The sequence below is a fragment of the Sorghum bicolor genome, chromosome 7 (assembly GCF_000003195.3).
Source record: "Sorghum bicolor cultivar BTx623 chromosome 7, Sorghum_bicolor_NCBIv3, whole genome shotgun sequence".
NCBI classification, from domain to species: Eukaryota; Viridiplantae; Streptophyta; class Magnoliopsida; order Poales; family Poaceae; genus Sorghum; species Sorghum bicolor.
The window spans coordinates 61,149,383-61,163,685 of NC_012876.2; the positions used below are offsets into that span (position 1 = coordinate 61,149,383).

Here is a 14,303-nt window from a genome sequence, read left to right on the forward strand (position 1 = left end):
ACATGCATGAAGCACTAAATATAGATGAAAACAAAAACTAATTACACAGTTTGTCTGTAAATCGTGAGACGAATCTTTTGATCCTAGTTAATCTATGATTGAACAATATTTACCATAAACAAACGAAAGTGCTACGTAGCGAAATCAAAAAAAAATTCGTATAAACAAGGCCCTAGCTCGAAACAATCGATGGCATAGCTCCAGGGCTGCTTGAGGTTTTCGATCCCGGTCCTTGCGACACGTCGTCGCGGCCTCGTGGAGGCCGTGGGAGTGTGGGACAGATCGAACACACACAGCGTTGCGTGGGTTTGGTTCGAGGACACGGCAGCGTGCAGGCCAGCGAGCAGTGGCGAGTCTCGAGTGGATGGGCGGGTAGGGCAGGGTAGGGCATCTACCCGGTGTTTGACTCGGTGCGGGTTGTTAATGCGCCTCGTGGAGTGGACAGTGGACGATGGGCGCCACCACGAAGACATCAACATCATCGACCACGACTTGCACCGTTGCACTTGCACGGAAGTAGCCTGCCTCGTGATCTCATCCCATCATCACCAGCTGTCGCTTGTCAGGTACGTATGCCGAGTCCGGGCAAGCACCGCACGATCCACGCCACGCGGAACGAGAGCTGCGACCGTCCTCGGCTCAGCTGGGACCGCCGCGCACGGCGCGGAATTCCTCCAGCTGCCGTGCGAGCGCGACTGCGACCTCGTGTAGACAGCCAAACAGGGCCGCGGCACGGCGAACGGGACGTCAGTCGGGAACGCGGGACGCGCAAACGCCCGCAGGGGTGGACGCGGCGCACGGCACGGCACGGCACGGCGGGCAGGAGGCCAGGAGTCGTGCTCGTGCCGCGTGCCGGCGTGCGGTACCGGCCGAGCTGATGGGCTACTCGGCGGCCGGGCCAGTCTCATGCTGACGCTGGGCTGGATGCGTGCGATCTATGGCACGAATGGGCTGCGAATCCGTGGGGCCGATGGGGCCATGATGGGCCTTGTTTAATCTAAAAAATTTTCACTCATCACATTAAATATTTGGACACATGCATGAAATATTAAATATAAATAAAAAATAAACTAATTACACAGTTTGTTCGGAAATCACTAGACAAATCTTTTAAGCCTAGTTAGTCTATGATTAGCCTTAAGTGTTATAGTAACGTATATGTGCTAATGATGAATTAATTATATTTAATAAATTCGTCTCCAAGTTTTCAGGTGAGTTATGTAATTAATTTTTTTTATTTATATTCAAATACCCTTTCCGGCATTCTACTAAATAATTGATATAACATCCAAAACTTTTTTGACCCCCTACTAAACAAGGGCTAACCCAATGCTGGGCTGCATTGATGGTTCCTCAATATTCGACGTCCAGTTCTCTCCTACGGCTACGGACGGCTCCGCAATTTGCCAAAGCCCAAGTCTTTGCTATCTGGGCTGGGCCATAGTGGTTCCTCTCCTCTTACAGAGAAGACGTCGTCTGCCTCGTCACTGGTCCAGGGACACTGGACCATGCGACCCACGGAATCCTCCCCCGCCAGCCGCCGCTCGGCTCGGCTGCGCTCCGCGGCCTCCGGGCATCGCCATCGGAGTGAGCAGGAACAAGAAGGCGGAGTCGGTAGCGTCCGTGCACCGGGGGTCCCACTCCCCTGAGGCCGTCCGGGGCTCCGTGCAAAGTGGGGGCATTGGGGGGGAAGGGTGCGAGGTCGCCGTCTCCCCCGCGCCATGTCGTCAGTGTGAGTTCCTTCCTAAGATTCTGTGTCTCCTCGCCGGATTTACTTACAGCCACACGCTTGCGGGTTGCGATATCCAGCATAGCTTTTTTCGAGTCCTTTGCAAATCTTAGTGGGGACGAGCGAGACCTGATGTTATGCCTAGTGGAAGGATCGAGGATCGTTCCGCTTCCGCAGTTCGTGTATAGCCGACACGGTAATCGCTGCGAAATGAGGTCGTGTGCGCCTTCCCTGTGCTGTTTCGGGTGCACAGCGGCTTGCGATCCGAAAATAGCTAGATCGGAAGGCCTACTTTTACGCTCAGAGGTGTCAGCTGGGGGATCCCCATCTTTTATCTGTTGCTGTGGTGTTTGTTCTGCAAAAAAGGGTTGTACGTACCACATTTCGGAATGAGAGTTTGTTCGGAATAGCTTGCTCAAAGTCATGGCATTTGGTCACAGAGAGCATTTGGTCAGAGAGAGTGATCAAGTAGGTACTAGGACGGTCCTGTCCCTTTGGTGGTGCTGTTGATTCATTGCAAAACCAGTACCACTGTGCTCAGATAATCCAGCATGTAGCTGCATTCAGATGGGGGATTGAATCAAGGCGTGTAATACCAGTTGCTTCCTCAAATACTGCAGGAATGAATGCATGACAGGAACATTCCAACTCAAATATTGTGAGCAGATGTTGTCGGTATCCATTCTTCATGAAGACGTCAGTATAGCCGGCTCCACTGAATTCTTCAAATGGAATACCTTACTTGTTAATTATCTACAAAATTGGGTAACCAATAATGGAGCACTTAGAGGCTCAGAGAAGCTACATTTACTAGCGAGTTTTAAAATTGGTCTCTCTTTGAAGAGATAGGGACAACCTTTTGTGGAAGCCTAGTCAATTTTCGACCCTTTCAAAAAGTCCTTGTGCTAAAAGCTTGTGGGATGTGGTACTGAGGACCGCTTAATTCAAAATTAAAGTGGCTAGGAGATCATATTTCAAGGCCTAAATATTTAGAATGTCTCCTCCTAATCAAGGCTTTTTTTTTTCTTGTCAATCTACATCAGTTGCACCATTTCGTAGCTGGAAGGTTGGTAATCCAGGCTGTCATTCAGTGAATTAGTCTGATGGGATGAAGCGATACTCGACCCATTCTCTTTCAGTAGCATCTCTTAAAGTTAGTCTTCTTCGTAATGTGAGCAGTAATCATATTCACGGAAGATTCAGGAAGACCAAGTCTTTTGATAGGATGTCGCACTATACTGTGGTTTTATCTGTCAGTAGCTGGTGGTCAATTTCTAGTTTCTTCTGCGTGTCTTGTCCATTTCATTGATCAGCTTGATCATTGGTGAATCACAATTCCAACTTGAAATGATAGGCTAAGACTTCCAATTCCAAGTAGGGACTTTGATAATTTGATTCATCTGGTAGGGTTACGTGGAAACTGAAACCTAAAATGATTTGGTAACACGTAAATTTGGGGCAAAATTTTACCATGTAAGAACATATATGAGATAATATCACTTTTGATAATATATATATTTTGCTTTGCTGAAAAGTGAATCAATCAGGAGCATATACAAACTGCCACAAAATGTTATTAAGCAAGTGGCTGTCTTGATGTAATTAACTAGATGAATTCTAAGGGGAAAAGGGGTGAGATCTATGTTAGCAAATAAATAGAAGAAAAAGGCTACAAACAGAAGTTAGGACTTAGGATTGACACACTTTTCTCGGTTTTCTCTCTACTCAACTGAATTGCAATGTGAAACTGAAATCTGTATGATTGTAGATCCTTGAGTACTACCTGTACAGTTGTTTTACAAGTTTTCATATTATGTTTTAATAACAAAATGATAGTATTTGTCATGATAGCTAGTGTATGATCCGCATTAGATGTCTCCTGGAAATGCACATCGCAACTTATAGCTTATTGCATAAATATTGGAAGGCTCGATGGAATAGACCTATGGCCTAGGAAAATATTGTTATCATCCACCACTTTTCGAAAAGCAAACTTCTGTTTACTGCTTTACTTTTCAGCACAGAAACACACATCACTACCTGGGATGGCAACAGTGCACAGGCTCTGAGAGTAACAATTTAACAGATGCAATTTTTATGGTGTGGCCATTTTGTTCTCTTATATATATATACACACACACACACACACACACACACACACACACACATACACACACAAGATGCCTATATTCTAGATGAAATGAGATAATCATTTTTTCAACCGAAAGTCTGTCTGTTTTGTGGCAGTATACCTGAGATACACATTAGCTTCCATGGATTGGATTGTTTATCTAGAAATAATAATCTGCTAAGGTTTCTGTGTTGTATTATACTTGCCTATATAAATAATAAGATGCTCTAGTTTTAGCGCACAGCCTTTCACAGATTGAATTTTCTTGCATATGCAGATTCAGCAGAAGAATGAGTTAGCATTGTGTATCAGAAGATTGCTGCTATCTATCAGCATTCAGCAGTTGCACATTTTTTTCTTGCACACAGCATAAATTGGCCCATGTAGGCTTTAGTTGTTCAATATATGTCCATTGTTGCCCAGCACAGTATCTGAATAGCAAAAAGTTTGGCTGTTGGTTGATTGATGATGCTCCTTCTTATATCAACACTCCAAATATGTATCACTGAGTTGACATTATTTTTATGGTTACAGAGCATCAGACCGCAGTCATTTCTTCCTCATGTCGGCAGATGTCTTGAATACCCACAGATTCTTAAGCTGTCCCTTGCTGTCATTTCTAAGCAAAAGTAAGTTGTAAGATGGGTCCTTGTTTTCCCATATTCACTTTCTTGAGAGTTCGGTGGATTAAGAAACTCTAATTCTTATCCTTTCTTTGCATCTAGTTGCAGAATAACCATTTTGCCACAGAATTAAAGTTTCATCTTTACAACTGAGCTTTTTTATTAGCAAAAGTAAGCTGTGTGCTTTTTTTAGCAAACGTGAAACTGAGCTGCACATCTTTGCATTAAAGAAAAGAACCAAGGCGATGCACCGCTTTCTATGTCTAATTAATTAGTTGTTGTCTTTTCTCGGCTGTTTGTACTAACTCGATATGTAAATCAAACTCTGCAGAGGCTAAACTCACCGGTTGATCGTCATGTTGACATCACCAGTCTCAGTGAACTAGGATGCTGACTGCCTGAATGTTTCAGCTTTCTCACTATTTAAAATGCAACATTTACATCATGGTGCACAATATCATCAAAGGCCCATATACATATGTTATGCAGCTTGCAGAGCATATGCTGGTTGTTTCTCATGGTTTTATCTGTTATAGTGCACCACTAATGATACTGGTTGGTGACATATAGTTGCTTAAGATGGCAACACGGGCGGCACACATATATACCCCTGTGAGGAATGGAAGGTTCAATACTTATAAATTATAATCATACTTTAGTTCATGTTGCATCATTTGCAAACAAATTGCCGTGTTTAGAAATGGATAGGTAACTAGAAATTTGAGCTAATCTATTAGCAAATAGGGTGTTGTTCATTTAAGATCAAACCATCCCTTTGTACCATATTGGAATATTGAGGTACAATAATCAGCTTGGTCAAGGATGTTAACACATCACATTTTGATGGACATGATTATCAACTCTAGTAGAAGTACCCCATGATGCTGTAGTGCGATTGGTAACTGTTTTTTTAACAAGGGCTTAACATGGTACAGTCTACTATTGTCAAAAAAAAAAAACATGGTACAGTCTATTATAGGTCAGACTTAAACTCTTACTTCCAGATTACTCTATAGTAACCAAATCACCATCGCTTTCTACATCAACAAATAGAAAAGCATGGAAAGCACAGGACATTTTTTTAGTGAAATTGCACGGAGCTATACATATATGCGGGCAGACATCCATTGCAGTTGCAATGGAGCTTTCACAGCCCTTTTGTCTGATGTTTGTCTGTGGAGTTTGGTGGCTCACAGCATATATAAAATGCAATAGAAGCTTACTGATATCCTTGTTAACTCAGTGCTTAATCTAGTACAAGCTGCTAGCTGATAGTAAATTGATCAATGGGGAGACAACCATGCTGTGACAAGCAGGGGGTGAAGCGAGGGCCATGGACAGCGGAGGAGGACAAGAAGCTCATTAGCTTCATCCTGACACATGGCCGGTGCTGCTGGCGGGCAGTGCCTAAACTGGCAGGGCTGCTTCGTTGCGGCAAGAGCTGCCGTCTGCGGTGGACTAACTACCTTCGCCCTGACCTCAAGCGTGGCCTCCTCAGCACTGCCGAGGAGCAGCTCGTCATTGACCTCCATGCCAAGCTCGGCAATAGGTATACTAAGTTGCATGGTATAGATAACACGTGTGCATGCATGCATATACTCCATTTTGTATGTTAATCCATGCTCTTTGTTGTGCTGTGGTAGAATAAGCTATTTGCATCAGTTCCTTGGCATGGGTGAATTCCCCTGGTTGAGTTTTGAAGTGCCGAGCAAACCACATAACATGTTGATGGAATACTTGGCTAAGAGTAGCTAGCTTTATGTGTTGTAAGTCTACATGAAGTGTAGCAGCAGTACTTACTGTAACATGATGCCACAAAGTTTAGAACCAACTGAATTCATGCAGTTAAGAGTAACAGAGTCACATGCATGTGGTATTGTTGTGAATCCCCCCTGGTGCTCCACGTTTATCGAGAAAGAAATCCTGCAATACCATACCAGGAGCAGTTAATCAAGATTACATAGAGTTTGAAAAGCGTTTATCATGTTATTGAGCTTTGCATCTTACATACTATAACCCTATCGTTGGTACCATTTTTTACCTTTGTTTTTGTGTTTGTCCTTAGTTTACCCTTAGCAGTAACCTCTTGGTCGTTCCATGCTTTCAGTGCTCTTGCAAATGCCAAGTTATCTCAAAAACAACAAAAATAATGGCTCTCTTTTCTTAGTTGTTGCACTTTGAATTGATAGTTAGTGATACGCCGATGTGGACTTCACACCTGTATGTGAGTCAAAGAGCACACTAGAATTGAAGGGCAGTAATAGCACTGCTCAGGTCATTCTCAACCTCTTTACTTGTAGCATAAACTCCAGTTCTAAAACATGAAGCACACGATTGTGAAAATAATGGAAATTTGTATTTACGCATTTGCTTCAAATTCAGCTGGCTGAAACATGAGTGAAAAGGGTTAGCTGCTCCTTTCCGTTCATGTGCTTCGTTCTCCAGAAACAAAATACTACAACCGCTTTGTGCGCTCCTAATGACTTAAACTTATGCAGATGGTCCAAGATTGCTGCCAAGTTACCTGGGAGAACAGACAATGAGATCAAGAACCACTGGAACACGCACATCAAGAAGAAGCTCATCAAGATGGGCCTCGACCCGGCCACGCACCAGCCTCTATCCAATTCCAATGCAACTTCCTCACAGTCCACGGTTACAGATGAATCTGCTAAATCCAGCGACTTCAGAGAGGAGCTGAGCTTGAAGGATGACAGCCATAGGGAGGTTCCACTGTCCACTGATTCATCAGAGCAGTCCAGCTGGCCAGAGTCAAGCACCAACGGCTGTGATCAAGACCCTGAACTGCTGGTGAATTGGCCAGACCTGTTGATGGATGAGCCATGGTTGAATTTTATGAGCAGCAACGATGAACTTGGGAATGTCGAGGGGGCGTTGCCATGGGATGGAACAACAGACTGGCTGCTGGACTACCAAGACTTCGGCATGTGCAGCTCGAACTCAGTCGACAATTCAACGTTCCACGCCTCAAATGGATCGAACTTCTAAAGACCGGAGAAAGACTGCCCATCAAAATAAGGAGAAAGACAGACTGCAAGTTTGAGCGCACTGCACACTGCACAGCTCCCAGTATAGAAAATAGATACAGTACTTACACGAATAAGATTGTGAAAAAAAGAGATAGGCACGGGGCATATCTAGACCCTAGAGTAGTGATACCTTGCCCTTAAAAGTAAGGGGTTTGTATTGGTAGAAACCTAATGTTTCTCGGTATGAGAGGCTGAAGAACTAGATTCAAATGTATGAATCATGCAAGGCAGGCTATATGTGACACGCAGGGTCATGCTCAGCAGGTTGCAGTGAATAAGATTGCCGATTTTCTGTGCAAGTTAAGGCTGTGCTCTGAGCAGTGCAGCAGCGAGGTATATCTGATATCTCCCTGTCGCTCTCCCGGGCAACTGTTGAGCAATTACAGAGTTCAGAACATGTTATGTTAGTGACTCGCCATCCTTCCAACAGTCAACTCACCTTCCTTCCAACATCACACTCATCACACAGGCTTGTGAATTTTGATGTGCATAATGTCGACCGATTCTTGGCGAGGTATCAGCCAATGCCTAATTATTTGAGGGTAAGCTTAAGCGCACATCAGAGATGAAAGGATCAAAGAAACAAGATGACTGGGACTGTACATGGATCAGCAAGAGCCTGCCTGGATTCTGCAACGAGTAACACGACAACCATTGCACAGTAGGTCAGTCCAGTTTCCTTGAAATGAACGTTCAGAGGCCAAAGGTGTCCCTATTCCGTTGTCGTCCATGTCCCTGACAAAGATGCGAGACCGTAAAGAAGGCCTCAGTGAACCAACCATACGTACACGGCGTACGTTTATAGTCACGTAATGCTGACGTGCTTCTTCCAACTCCGATCAGATGAATGAACAATGAAATGCCAGGAGAAACCAAAGCCGTTACGAATTCACAAGGCAAGAATGGGGCCCTTGTTAGAGAGCTGACTTCCTTCCAAGCTCACCAAGCAGGTTTGTTAGAGAGCTGACTTCCTTCCTGCAGCGTTTTGGCACTGAAACCTTGCGCATGTATGCGTACAAAAAGGCGGGTTTTGTTGCGTGATCCAAATCACAGCACTGCCTTGTTTGTTTGAACTTCTCCACTGCACTAATGGTGATGGGAAGTTTTGGGAATTCCTGAAGAATTTGGAAAGCTCTCTTGCTGAAAGTCTGAGTCTCAAGAACCCCAGATAAATTCATGGATAGGATCGCTGGAGTCTGTTTGTGGCCAGTTAGGTCACCTGTTATGTCAGGTGGGCATGAATGTATTCTTATTCATGAAAATACCTGATGGGCATGAGTATATTCTTGAACATATGCAGAAATTTTACCTACACTCGAAATATATTGTGGATGACTTTCAAGTGAGAACTGGAAACTAAATTCCTTTCATCCCTCTCATCAACTGATTAATTGAATTAAATCCAGTTGGGTGTAACTTAAGCAAGGGAACTTGCACCTCTCATCACTTGGACCATTCATTTAGATGAAATCCAAGATTGAATTTGTATAACTTTAACCCAATAGGACCATGTGCACTTGATATTTTCTGTTACGGCCGGGAGTGTACGTTTGGCTTTAGCAGTGGATTGATCCATCACTTTCTCACTCACCCATCTTTGTTCCTGTTTGGGTTTGAATGATATGAATATGTTGATCCATCATCATTCACCCCTGACAGCCACATGATTAGTACAGTACGTACAGCCACATAATAGGATCATCTCATTTTTGCTTAGATAAAAGGGATTTTCTTTATTCTGGCTTCTACATGAGTTTTGCCCTTAATCGTTCAAAACTTAAGTCTGAGGCTCTGAACCAATGGCTAGACACCCAAAAAATATATGCCAAGAATAAGAACGATCATAAAATAAAACTCTTATGAAGCAAAGACTAATTAATTAAGCCCAATGCCTATTAATTACTAGACACGGGTTCTATCAAGAACAAGAATGTGGTGATTTCTCAGACCAAATGCCTCCTAGGTATATATCATCGATCGTCATCACAGGTATGATTGTACGTAATAAGCCATGACAGAGACTGGAAGTAGGCTGGCGGCGGGTCGCTATCCTGGCCGGGAGCGTAGGCGCTGGATGGACGCTCAGTGAGTCATCAGTGTTGTTGCTTTGAGAGGGGGAGAGCGTGACCGCATGCCTATGAAGTCTAATAAGTTGCAGTCATGTCCAGCCTTCCCCTCGGAAAGCTGTGGCCGTGGCCCGTGGGTGTGGCTGCTGGCTACTCTTGCCTGCCGTCTTGAGCAGTACTCCTCTGTTCTATTTTTAATTGTCGCTTGCGTTTCCTAAAAAACAACTGCTGGCAATTATATATTAAAAAATATTAATATTTATAATACATAATTAGTATCATTAGAAAGATCTTTGAATCTAGATTTTGAATAAATTTATTTGAAGATACAAATGTTATACGTATTTTCTACAAATCGAGTCAAACTTGTGGCACGCACACCAACAACGACAATTAAAAAGGACAGAGGAAGTACTCAGTTACTGGCGGTGGCGGGCTCCAGGAGTTCGATCGGGCCAGATGGAGTCAAGGCGGGTAATGAAGTGATGATGAAATGCGTGCTCAAGATGACGCAAACCAAGATTCATGGCTGCTTTGTCGCATGGCAGGACTAGGACGGCCGCCGTAGCCGCTTGATGGAGGTGGAGGACGACTGGACGAGGACTCTCGAGGAGGCTTAGCCATGAGCGGTGGCGTCTGGAAATCCCCATCGCCGGGAGTCGTGACGGCGAGGCAGCCCGCAGCTGCGGCGGAGACCTGACGAAAACGACCATGACGCAACGTAACCGCGAGCGGCGAGCGAGTGCTTAGAGCTTTTGGAGGAGAAAATGTTCCCGTCTGGCCTGCCACAGCCCAAGCCCGTCCCGTCCCGTCCCGTCCGGCCCAGCGGCCCACCACCACTACTCTCCCAAAGCTTGTACCCCTCGCATCGCGTGCGCGCCGCTCCCTGTCTCTTGTGGCGACGGACGACTGGGCGCCCTCCGCCGCTGCCGACGCCCGACGGCGCCCTATAGCAGGTGCCCAGGTCTCCAGCTTCGGTCACTTCGCCGGCGACGAGCACTCACCAGGTATAAGCTCACCCATTCTCTTCCTTTCCTTCTGTGCGAAACTGATCCCTTTATTTGGGCTTACCACCCGAATCTGAGCAGTATTCTCTCACAATAAATCAGCCAACAGTACAAATCAGTCAACAATACTTTCTGCCCCCAAACAAACAAGGCGCCGCTGATGCTGCTCAGGTGGCTTTGGCTCTTGATTTTGCTATTGTATATACTCTGCTAAGGCCTTGTTTAGTTAACCCAAAAACCAAAAAGTTTTTAAGATTTTTTGTCACATCGAATCTTTCGGCACATGCATTAAGCATTAAATATAGACGAAAATAAAAACTAATTGCACAGTTTAATTGTAAATCGCGAGACGAATCTTTTGATCCTAATTAGTCCATGATTGGACAATATTTGCCACAAACAAACGAAAGTGATACAGTAGCAAAATCCAAAATCTTTTCGTATCTAAGTTGTGCTAGGCGTGCCTGATAGGATGTATATTGGAGTTTGGATATAAATATATAATGCTTCATATGTAGAGTTCTAGACATGTGCATGTGTATAATTCATCTTTGGTTTTTGAATGTTGCAGAGCCTAGAGGTAGAGGGGCCATTTCTTGTTTTGGAGAGCCTCCACTCCTCCCTGTGAACAAGAGGGCACGTAAGTCCGCTCTCTCGCTCGTGAGAGATCAGGCGAAGGTGGGAGCTCTGAAGCATCTGACTCTGGGCTCTTCCAAGACGGCCGGGCGGAACTCGTCAGGGCGCATCACCTCTTACCACCGTGGCGGAGGGGCCAAGAGGTTGCAGAGGAAAGTTGATGTGAAGAGGGGCACCTCTTCCCTTGGCATTGTGGAGCGGATCGAGTATGACCCGAATCGCTCCTCTAGCATTGCTTTGGTGCGATGGGTTCAAGGGGTGCATTTTCGCCGCCCCAAGGCTCTGCAAGAGCTCAGTGCCAAGCCTCAGATACTGGAATCTGTCACTGCTTATGTCTCCGGCCGGTTTCCCCGTGCGGCATTGTCTGGTAGAGTGCATAAGGAAAAGAAAGCTTCTGCACTGTACTCTTCTCTGGGCAATGCATGGAGATATTGCATCTGTTAAATCTGGTGGGAGCTTACCTAGGATAGCATTAGCTGGTGCCAAGCCCACTTTCTTTGCTCAAGTCAGAGGAAATGAAGAAGGAAAACAGACATTCTCTCTTTCTGGAATTAAAAAATGGGCGACAGATAATGTGCTTTGGACACAAAGAATGAAGCGTCAAGCTGCTCTCTCTTGGCAGAATGATCTGAAGAAGAAACATTTGGTTCAGACACAAGCTAACCGCTTCAGTAGCTTGGCAGCGAAGTCTATTGGTATGAGTAAAGGGGCAAAGGGAAAGGGTGATCTTGTACCAGTATCTTATGTATTGGCCAGTCACCAATGCATGCCATGTAGTACAGTGATGAACTATGATTCCTCAAAACCTTCTAAGAGTCCAGCCTCTTCGCCGTATTCCTCATCTAATCAGTTTGATATAATTGATCTCAACTCAAAGGTTGGAAATTGCATACCACTAGCGAATGCAAGAATTGGAACATGGGTGCATAATATTGAATGTCGTCCTGGTCAGGGTGGGAAGATTGTCCGAGCAGCTGGTACATATGCTAAAGTAGTCCAGGAGCCAGATGCACAGTGTGTTCTGCGCCTTCCTTCAGGTGCTGAGAAAATTGTGGATTCAAAATGCCATGCTACAATTGGTATAGTCTCCAATCCAAGCCATGGCACACGCAAACTAAGAAAGGCAGGGCATAGCCGGTGGTTAGGCAGACGCCCTATTGTCCGTGGTGTTGCTATGAATCCTGTGGATCATCCCCATGGTGGAGGCGAGGGACGTACCAAAGGAGGCAGGCCTTCAGTTTCTCCTTGGGGAAAGCCCACTAAAGCAGGGTACCGTTCGCCAAGTGTGGCTAGCCGTAAAGCTTAGTGTCCTGTAACAGAAGTCATATGGAATGGCCCTTCTTTTTTGTTTGAGATCTTGTAGTTGAGAAAATAACAAACAGATGGTTTTGATACGGAGAATTCGCATATATCATCTTGGTTGTGATGTAGGAACCAGACAACAAAGAAGTGATGTTTTCAATCCAATGTTTGTTAGTATTGTATTTTCTTTTTGCAGAAATTTATGTATTTCCTATGTGATATGCCTTGTTTTGTGGTTTATCAGATCTGATTAGTGATTTGTTTTTTTATTCCTTTTCCTCTGTATCCTATGGAAAATTAGGTTGTGGACTTGTGGTGCCACTGTTCCGATTAAGAAGAGATGTTCTTGTCTTTTAGGCCAAAGCTCAGGTTGGTATTTTGACCATGGTATCCTGTGCAGACTATTTCAAGACAGGAGTTCCGATTTGTTATGAACATAGTATGAACTTGGAAATATTGATGCAGATAGTCTAACTTCTGTGTATTACAAGTTACAACTGAAGGTTATGTAACACGAAACAAAAAATAAATAAATAATATGTGTGGACAACTTTTATATTACCTAGTACTATTCTAATGCTTATTAAAACAAAATATGAGCATATGATTATTTTTATTTTCGAAATATGTTTTTCTTATCATGTACTTTGCCCATGAATTGGTTCTCTCTCCTGGTCTCTTCCTGCTAGCCAACGCCACGGCAACCTTCTTTGCCTGTGGTCTCGACTCCATATTCTCTGCTTGTGTTTTCATCTTAAAGTGATTGTTTAATTGACAAAGAAACATCAAGTGTTAATTTGGTTAGTAAGAAAATTATCGTTAGTGTAATATTCAAGCACAAAAGTTGGCGCCTTCCTCCCACTACTCCATTCGACTAGTTTCTTCAAACTTGCCTGTGCAGTTTCCTCAGATTTTTACACTACAAAAACATCTGAAACGGCCTGGGCTCGCAGTAATATTAGTTTGATCTCTTCCTCCCAGCATCATCTCCTTATCCCTGTAACTGCGTGCAACTTTGTGGAATATGGCATTGAACGCGTTAGATCATCTTCCTGTAAAACTGATGGTTTTAGCTGTGGTTGAAGCACAAGATGCTGATTTTTCCTGTGGCAATGGTGGTTGACAAGGAACAAAGCTAATGCAGGAAAAACAATCTGAGATCTGCAGCTCTACCATCAGATGGAACTGGGGAAGATTCAGAACATGTCCACATCAACAAGCCTGAGACAGGGTCCTAAATGGAAGCCACCACAGTTTGATTACTACAAGATTATCAGAACAACGGCAACGGAGAAAGGAGTTTTGTTATAAGAATTTAAGAAATGTGGAGATGTACTTGAGGTAGGGATTGAGAAGTTGCAGACTTGCATGCAGAGGCTCAAGCAACGTTAAGGAGCCTGGCTCTTCAATCCTCGGTGAATTACTCAAAACGTCAAAATGGGACCGGAATCCATACGGGATTGTGTTTAGATAAATTCTAGGCTTAATGCTTTCTGAGTTTTGCACTTGCTTAGCTTCGGTTCGTAACAGATGTTTATGTTCCGTTGCCCCAGTGACTCAAAACGTGTTTATGGACTATATACAACAAACTTTGTAATTCACAATTGGTCCCTGACGATTAGTATCTACCAATGCAAAGGAAAGCTCTCGTTTCCGAGTTTTTCTTAAAAAAATATTATGTTGTGAGACTTTTTTTTAGAATTACACACTCCAATACCACATTCCCACCACAACACTACTCTCGCCAACCTAAATAATA

The 14,303-nt window shown here is 44.2% G+C and overlaps 1 protein-coding gene and 1 pseudogene across 2 annotated transcripts; both read left to right on the forward strand.

The window, feature by feature from the left end:
- Positions 1,472-8,882, forward strand: LOC8058045 (protein ODORANT1). Of its 2 annotated transcripts, none has more exons than XM_021465053.1 (4): positions 1,472-1,732; positions 2,350-2,425; positions 4,395-4,489; positions 6,982-8,882. In XM_021465053.1, the coding sequence occupies exons 1-4, from the start codon at positions 1,722-1,724 to the stop codon at positions 7,490-7,492; spliced, it is 693 nt and encodes a 230-aa protein (XP_021320728.1). In that variant the 5' UTR covers positions 1,472-1,721; the 3' UTR covers positions 7,493-8,882. The 2 variants fall into 2 exon arrangements, with proteins under 2 accessions (XP_021320728.1, XP_021320727.1); XM_021465052.1 differs by lacking the exon at positions 2,350-2,425 and adding an exon at positions 4,815-6,032 and having other exon boundaries at positions 1,475-1,732.
- On the forward strand, positions 9,545-12,732 carry LOC8057849 (annotated as a pseudogene).